At 47.3% G+C, this 8,680-nt stretch overlaps 1 protein-coding gene across 1 annotated transcript; it reads right to left on the reverse strand.

Moving 5' to 3' along the window:
* Positions 1 to 7,696: 7,696 nt before the first annotated feature.
* Positions 7,697 to 8,680, reverse strand: LOC6588272 (protein atonal). Its single transcript, XM_002013377.1, has one exon. It carries the CDS (start codon positions 8,678 to 8,680, stop codon positions 7,697 to 7,699), a length of 984 nt encoding a protein of 327 aa, XP_002013413.1.

Consider the following 8,680-nt stretch of genomic DNA (forward strand, 5'->3'; position numbering starts at 1 on the left):
CGCCTGCGAGCCAACTGGCGCGCCTTGCACACACAATAGGGAATTATCATTATTATTATTATTTGCTGTCTTCAGGACGAGAAGGAGAAGGAAGAGCACGCCGCGTGGCGTGCGAGTGAAAGCCACCGAAAAAGGACAAGACCCTGGCGGCCAAAGCGAGATAGATAGCCCACCGCACACTCAAGCCAAAGTGCAACATATGCTACTATGTTCTCCTGCTCCTGCTCCTGCTCATGCTGCTGCTGCTGCTTCTGGGACGCTCTGGCTGAGGCTAAGACTCAGAACAAACGTGCGGCGCACGCCGTCATCTGGTGCCACTTTTGACTTCAAAAATTGGATTGCCTACGCTCGCTCTTCGGGTCCGCTCTCCGCTATACGCTTCCTTTTCCTCTTCCTCGTTCAGTTTGTCCATATTACTTGGTATATTTTTTTGTATAGCTGTTTCTTTTACGGTTGGGGTTTTTTTCAAGGAAGCAGAACCACTCGGCTCAGGTCCATGCCCGTGGCTGCAGTTACTGTTTGACTTCCGTTAAGCACGAGTGCAGGAGCGAAAGAGCAGACACCAAAAACGGCAACAGCAGGATAAGCCGCTTAAAGGACACGGCCATACACAGTCAGTCGGATCCCCAAAAGGATCGCTGGAAAGGGTTGCCTGCCGCAACCTGGGGAAATGAGGTGTGAGGCCGACAAGGATACACAGACGGAGCTCGGCTTACAAATCCCAATTGAGCGCCGAAATCGCGCGCATGCCTGGCAAATGAACACGTGTGCCAGCACCAGCACCAGAACCAGGCCCGATCAGATCGGTGTGTCAGCTGGCAGGCCCGAATATACACAGACATAATAATTGCCCTGCCTATGAAACTGCTAGAAGAATCCTATGATACTCCATGTCGATGAACAGGAAAACATTAAATATTTACTACATGAAAAGTACGATCGATTTTGGGTTAAAAGATAATTCCAAAAATATCTTTAATAACTTTGTGTTATATGATTCTTTTTATTTTAGTACGAGACAAAAATTAAATTCTAGAATACATTGCCATGAATGGAATTTGATTTTTTGTGACTTTGTTCATTTTCGATCATAGCTTTCATATAACTTAAAAAACTACCTTCGAGTAAAAACTACAAGCGCGGTTTTGAAATATATTGGGGAGTTTATTGCAAATTCGAAGTATGGAGATCTGATCTGTATCGGGCAAAGGACACTCCAAAAGTTAACTCTTGTTGCAATGTGTAGTTTTCACAACTTTTATACAAAATTAAACTTTGATTTCATTTCCAATTCAAATATATACAAAATAAAACCCTATACATTATAATAAATCGTTTCGATTAACAAATTATGCACCATCAAGGCGTATACAATTTTCAAATCGGTTTTCCAATTGCCGTAACCAAAAGCAACGAAAACAAAAAAGTTAATTTACATTAAATTCCAATATCCTTTAGAAAATAAGATCCCAAATAAATAATGGAACTTTTAGTGGAATGGAGAGACAAATGTGAAATTTTCCAGAGCGCGCAATTCAATTAGAGATCTCGCCGTAAAGCGTCGGAGCACGAAAAATTAAGCAATAAAATTATTTATGGTTCACGCAAATTCAATGCTCTGGACAGCATCAAAAGGAGCCACAAGAAGATGTGCCGACTCGCCGGGACTCGCCGGGAGCCGCAGAAATAGAGCAATAGCCATGAATCAGGGGACGGCGAAGGGTAATAAAATGGGTAGGAATGGGTTCCAAGGATCCAGGACTAGGCCGATTCGGATCGGTGTAGGCCTTCGTTTTCGCTTTCATTTTCGTGTCATAATGTGTTGTAAGTAGTTGCCTTTGTTTCGTTGGCCAACACACAAAAGACTTGCCATTGTTCTATTGTCTGCTCAAGGACCTGTCTGTCCTGTGCCTGGGAACACCCGGGAGGTTCTCAGCATAAGAGTAGCATTCAGCATCAGCATCAGCATCATCGCTGCTGCTGTATCAGTTGCTTCGACCACAATTTGACTTTCTGACCACCAACATAAAATGTTGACAGGCGGAACACGCCTCTAAAATATTGTGCGAAGCGAGTCCTGTGCGGTCTCCCTACCCCGTACACCACATGCACCTCTAGCTATAGCTTCCCTGAACCGCCTTCAGATCGGACTGGACTGAGCTGGGCTGGTCTGGGCTCTTGGGCAAATCAATTGATTGCCTTTTGACAGTTATGAGCTGATCACGTTGCTATCTTGATTGCCAGCAGTGTGTTGCTACCCCGTAGCCGCCAGGAATTTATTGTTATTGACATTTTAGTCGGATGGAATCACACGGATTATATCTACTAATTGCATGTCGTACAAGATCCGATCCCTGTGATCCCTTTTGTCGGCACGTAGCGGCACTCCTTGATCACAAATATTTTATTAGCAATCACTCAAAGTCTGTTGAAATCTTGGAAATCGTATTTGAAGTATTTGTGGAATCTCTGCTTTACGACTCCGAATTATTATCAGATCACAATCCTTGCAGTCCAAACTTTGGCTGTAATCCTTACCAACCTCCCACCAGACCGAGCTTAGCTCTCAGCGGTCACCACCCGTGCGAATGTTGAGTTCAAGAAGCCCCACTTTCACGATCGTTTAAACACAAATCGGCTGGAAAATCACGGCTTGCTCAACCTCAACTTAACTTGGAGCCAAGTCAACCCTCGCCGAAGGTGATAAAATTTCGCACATTAATACTTAATTACTTGAATAATTGGGGCCAAGGGATTAAGTTCACACTCACTCCAGGTCGCGACAGTCCAAAAAGCGTCCCAAGTCGAAGTCCAGTCAATGCAGGTGGTAGCCACTAAACCAAAGCAACAGCTCAAAACACAACAGAAAAAAAAAACGAGCCCGAAAGACGTTTCAGGACCTTCCCTTGGCAGTGGGCAAAAGATGAAGTGATGCCAACGCCACCGACGTCGTTGACATTAAATTGGATGGTCGTCTGTCCAGTCCAGTCCAGTCCAGTCCAGTCCAAGCCATTCCACTCCAGTCCTGTGTCTTTTGTGTCCCGTCCAGTTGTCCATGTTGCTGTCTGCTGAGCCGGGCTTAAGCACAAAATACGAGGGCACCCTGGTCGCATTTTTCACACGAAATCCTGATTAATAAATATATAAGTTCCAAAATATTACTGATAATTTGAAAAGTCGTCAACCTGAGCGAAAATTTGGCAGAGAAGGTGGGGAGAGAGAGAGAGTGAGAGAGGGGGATCTCATGTGGAGTCTGTGCGAGGCTCCGGTGCCCAATTACAAGCAAATGAGCTGGAAAACTGTATCAAATGACCTAATGTCAATACAAAATTACAGACAACGGGTAGGACCATGCCCAGGGGCAGAGACAGGACTCGGGGAGAAGAATCTTTTGTTCATAAATCGCAGTCCAGACCAAATATTCAGACTGTTCTTCGCCTCTGGCATCTCCCAGGGCCCGAGACCTCTTAACGTGACAAAGCGATGGCGATGGCTTGCGTGTGGCAATTTCAGTTAAAACACACAGCCAAAAAGGATTTTGGGGGCTCTTAATCGATGAATACTCTAAATATAAAGATGCTGCATAGAGCTCCTCCGACACCACAAAATCCAGTATTATTATTATGTTCATTTGGATTATATGAGTTATAAGTTCCCAAAAGATCATGGGATTCCTTTCAGAAAGAGAACCGAGCCACAGAACTGATCAACTTTCATTGGCAGTGCATCTGGAATTCGTTGGGGAATTATCTTCTCGATGGATTTTTTTCGCTCTGCTATCTTTTTGGTAGCATCTTAACGTTTTTGTTGTGTGTTAATTTGATGCCTCGCCAAAAAATTGTCAAAAAGTCCACAAAGACTTTGATTTTTGATGCACTTTCACTGGCCGCCGCACTGCTGCCTGTCCATCATCCTCGCTCATTTGCTGGCTGCATCGTGAGACACTGAGAACTTTTGGTGTGGGTCTGGGCTTGGGTTCTCTCGGCTTTTGGAGGTGGCCCACCTACTTGGCAGAGTCTCTTGCTGTGGTTCTGCCTGTGCCTGTGGCTGTGGTTCTGCCTGTGCCTGTGGATGGAGCAAAGGCAAAGGAGGCCGAAAACCGAAAGTCACTCAACTGTGCCGACGATGCGTCTCTGTGTGGCTAATTGAGTTACCCAGAGATCTGGCAGAGACAGTACCGTTGGCCGTGCGAATTATTTGTCAAACGGGTAACGGTGAAATCTGTTAGTGCTCCCGATGAGGACGATGATGATGATGATGATCGGTAATCGGATCCTGCCCTGTCGCACTGATTGATGGGAGATGGGATGCATAGCAAATCGTTTGACTAATTGCCGCTCCGCACTGTTTGCTTCCCCTTTGGGCCAAAACTTCCCTAAACAAACGGTGACCTTTAATAGAGTCCTTCCGCTACTTTCACTCCCACTCTCCCGTAGATCTTCCAGGCAGGTAATTTCTCTTGTGCCGACCGCACACAATGCCTGGGACTGGTCCTGGGACTGTGTAGGGGCGTGGCTGGCGTGATTTCGTGTCGCTAATTACAGACTTTTGGCATTTTACGCTGCTCGTTTTATGACTTAATAATTGCATTCATTTGGAATGGACTTTGAGTTGGACTAAAACCGACCCCGAGGCCCACACAGCCATCGATGCACACGCGACTTCTGCTGAGAGAAAGGATATGCTATTCCATCCATGATCCCAGGCCGGGACTCGCATCAATCACAAAACCTCGGATATCATTTTGGGCTCTTGGAGTCTGCAGCCCTGGAGGCAATCATTGCGCAATAATTAAAGGATCAGCGCAAAATGTTCACACAACAATGCCAAAACACACAACGGCGGAAACGGAAACTGCACTTGAAGGCACCAACTGCACCAGCCAGGCAGAAAGATACAAAATACCACTCTTGTGGTTAGTCCTTTCAAAAATTGATGGAAAATGGGCCCAAAAAGGCATGAGAAAATGTTTTGTATCCAAAGGAAATGGCATAAAAAAGGAAAAATGTACAAATAATTTGAAAACGTTGGCAAAACCGCAATTAAAAATTGTTTGGTGGTTGAGGGAATACAGTAGATTGATAGGACTACCTGTGGAATAGTTATTTTATAGAAGAAACGAGATAAAGCCCTCAGTATATCCTATCAGGTGAGTCCAATCCAGTTTAAAATATTCGTTCATTGACCAAAGAAAACTTCGAATAAAACCGAGCATCTTCAGTTCCAGGATTGCACATAACGAGTCCATTTCCTAACTACCACAAGGCGAGACCCATGCTGTCGCTTTTCTGACTCAGAAACCTCTCCGATCCGATTCTGCCCCATGGCGACACTAACAAGAAGTGACAAATTGATGGTGTTAAAGCTCATTAACTTATTTAACGCAGATACAGATACATGTAGAGATGGAGGTACATTTACGAGCACTATACTCCCCAACTACTTATGCTTTATGTCCAGAGAGCTACAAAAATGTGCGAGACCTCAAGAACCTCAAAATAAAGCTCGCCAATTATCGACATGACAAATTTTGCGACCATTCATTCGTGCCCCAGCCGGTTGCAGACAGTCGGTGTCTGCCTCGAGACAGGGGGAAACCGAACCACAACCAAAACGGAACGAAACGGACATCGAATGCATAATAATACGTGTTAATAATGCTCAGGCAAGCTGTCTATAAATTGACAAAGACATGCAAGGCAACTTTGTGACTTCTGCTGCCCCACTCCTGCTGTTTCTTCTGCTGCCGATGGTGCTCCTGCTCTTCTCCTACTCCTTCCTGCTCCTGCTGCGGCTGTTGGCGGCGGCGGCGGCGGCGGCATTGCCAAAAGCTGACTGGGGTCGAGATCCCATTCATGAATTCTAACTAATTGTATTGGCAGGCAGTTGCATTTTGGAAGCTGGATCCGAATCTGTGCAGCTGCATGCAGGTGGCAGTGTCAGTGGCAAAAGCAGTGGCAGGGAGATATCCTCCACGTAGCTCGGTTGCACAAAGCTCCGATCGGCAGGAAGAGTCGAATTCGAGTCGCATCTTTTCTTGTTGTTGGTTTCGGGGGACGATGGGACCCAAACAATTTGTGTAATTGACAAATTGACGGCAACGCTTTGTGCGGAAGCGTTCGAAGCCGTAAATTGTCGCTAACAAGAGCAAGGCGACACGGCTAGCAGGAGTCGAGGTATCGCGGGGGATCACGGCAGGATATCGGGGGTATCCGCATACAAATAGCTATAATTGCCGCGAGTCCTGGGGAGACGCCCGCACCTCGCGACCACTAAATTAAGTCATTAACAATTTAACGAAGCCCTGCCTGTCGGTGCCTGGCGGTGCCGCTGTCGCTGCCGCTAACTAATTATGTGAATTTCGTTTTGATTATGAGGTCCGAAGTCCCTAAATCCCCGGTAAATCCAATATCCAATGGCCCAAGAGCTTTTGCGGCGACGCCCGAAAATGATTTTATAAAACAAACAGAAACAACCCACGAAATCCGGCCCTTGCCCATCCCCATCCCCATCCCATCCCCATTGCCCTGCCCTGCCTGACCCTCGTCTGCCGCCTACAAATGCTCCGATTCCCATAGTATGTGAACTTGAGGTCCCTTTACGAACGGGAGCGGAAGGTAGTCGATCGTCAGCAGTCGCGCTATCAACAAATTGGTTTTGGATCTTCCGAATGATTGACTGACTGACTGACTGACTGACTGACTGTCGTACCGGGTGCTGCTCTGCTTTCTGCTGAATGAATCGCCCTGGCTTTGGCTCCGGCTTCGGCTTTAGCTTCAGCGTCAGCGTCAGCTTAAGACAGCTTAGCCGGCCGGCTCCCTCTGTTGGCTTGGGTTATCCGCCAGCAACGATCACCGATCGAACTTCGCCTTAAACGATTTGTGAGTGGCGGCGCTTGATTTTCGGGACTCGAATCGAATCGGACATTGCATGCGACCTGCGACTGCTGAAAGCAGATCATCCCAACACTTAACTTAATTTGGCAGCTACACTCTGGCGCGCCGTGCCGTGTAATTATTGGCACAATACTGTTCTGAGGATCGCTGACTGACCGGACCGGACCGGACCGCACGGCTCCTCCTGCAGATCGTTCGCGTATTTGTTTTGGGCAGGCTTGGGGCTTGAGTAGCCGGCCCTAATTTTGTCGACCTGTCTACAAATTGATCGCGAAGCGCCAAATCGATCACCTTCCCTCATATAATAAAGTTTAATTCAATAGGCGCGACTGTGTGAGAATTGATGCCCCTGGCCCTGGCAGATAAGCGTGGAGGAGTCTGGAGAGGAGCAAAACAATTCTTGAAAAGCGGAAAGATCGAACCTGATCGAGATCTCGATATTATGTTGGATTATTTCTTTTAGTTTTACTTCTTTGGGGCTCACAATTTTAATTGCAATTATTACAAATCCAGAAATATTGCAGAGCTCTGCGGATATTGATTTACAGATCAATTAGCATAAGAGTCTTGGTCCTTTTCTTTCCCAAAAATAAATACAAAGAAAATTATATGTGTTACTTGTTGTTTTATTTTGTTTTAATCTGAATCATTGTCCTTCATTTAAACTAATTAACTAAACAATAAACAAGCGATAATTTACTACTGGGCTCCTAGCTATTTACAGGCATTAAAGGTACAACATTTGGCAAGGCTCCAACAATAACTAATTTATAACTTTGGTGTCCTGTCCGCTCGCCTTCTTAGCGGAGCAGATCACCCAATGCGGAGATGTAGGTTTGGGCCATTTGCAGGGTCTCGTGCTTGGACAACTGACGATCGTTTCCCAGGCAGGGCAGATACTGCCGGAGACGATCGAAGGCCTGGTTAAGATTCTGCATGCGACGACGCTCGCGTGCGTTGGCGGCCAGGCGACGCTTCCGCTTGACCACCGGCGAGATTTGCTTGTTGCGACGCTTCTTGCCGGAAGTAGATCCCGAAGCATCTTCACTGTCGCCATCGGCCAGATCGAAGGAGCCGTCGTTGCCGTCAAAGTCCTCGGCCCCGCTGCCAAACAACATTAGATCGTCGTCATCCTCCACGCTGTCATCGAACAGAGCGGAGTTGTCAAAGTCAAAGCTCTGGAACTCATCAGCGTAGAGATTTGCCGGAGCCGTTGCCGTTGCCGTGGAGCTGGAGGCACTGCTGGTGGATGAGGAGGTGGCTGTGGCGGCAGTCTGTTGATTCTTCTTCGTATAGCTGCGCTTGGGCTTGACTGCGGCAGGAGCTGCTGGCACTGTCTTGCAAGTGCCCACATTGGAGGAGCCCATGACCTCCACTGACGGTACCGATGGAGCTATCGGTACTTCTGCGATGGATGGTGGCGGTGCTGCTGCTGCTTGTGCCTGCTCCAGACTGAGTCCGTACTGCTGAGCGTGCTGGTGACCCATGTTGCAGCCATTGTTGTAGATGGTATTGAGATCAACGTATTCGGGACTCTCTGAACGATGGCTGGCCGGCGACGAAGTGATCCAGCCATCGGAGCTGGCCTGCTCAAAGCTGATGAAGCCGTTTCCCGCCAAGTAGCTGCTGGAGCTGGCCAAAGCGTTGCCATTGAACTGATAGTGGGTCATGCCCGGACTGTAGGCGGCCATCGGATTGAAGTAGGGCTCAGTGGCGGCTGTTTTGAAGCCCTGCAAGTCCTCGGACGTCTTGTAGTAATAGCGATAGATTTCACTGGACGACAT

This window comes from Drosophila persimilis, unplaced genomic scaffold (genome assembly GCF_003286085.1).
Source record: "Drosophila persimilis strain 14011-0111.01,24,50 unplaced genomic scaffold, DperRS2 tig00000000-arrow-pilon, whole genome shotgun sequence".
NCBI classification, from domain to species: Eukaryota; Metazoa; Arthropoda; class Insecta; order Diptera; family Drosophilidae; genus Drosophila; species Drosophila persimilis.

Bases quoted from the DNA above. Each gene is read 5' to 3' on its own strand.
- LOC6588272 (XM_002013377.1), bottom strand. From the start codon at position 8,680: ATGTCGTCCAGTGAAATCTATCGCTATTACTACAAGACGTCCGAGGAC.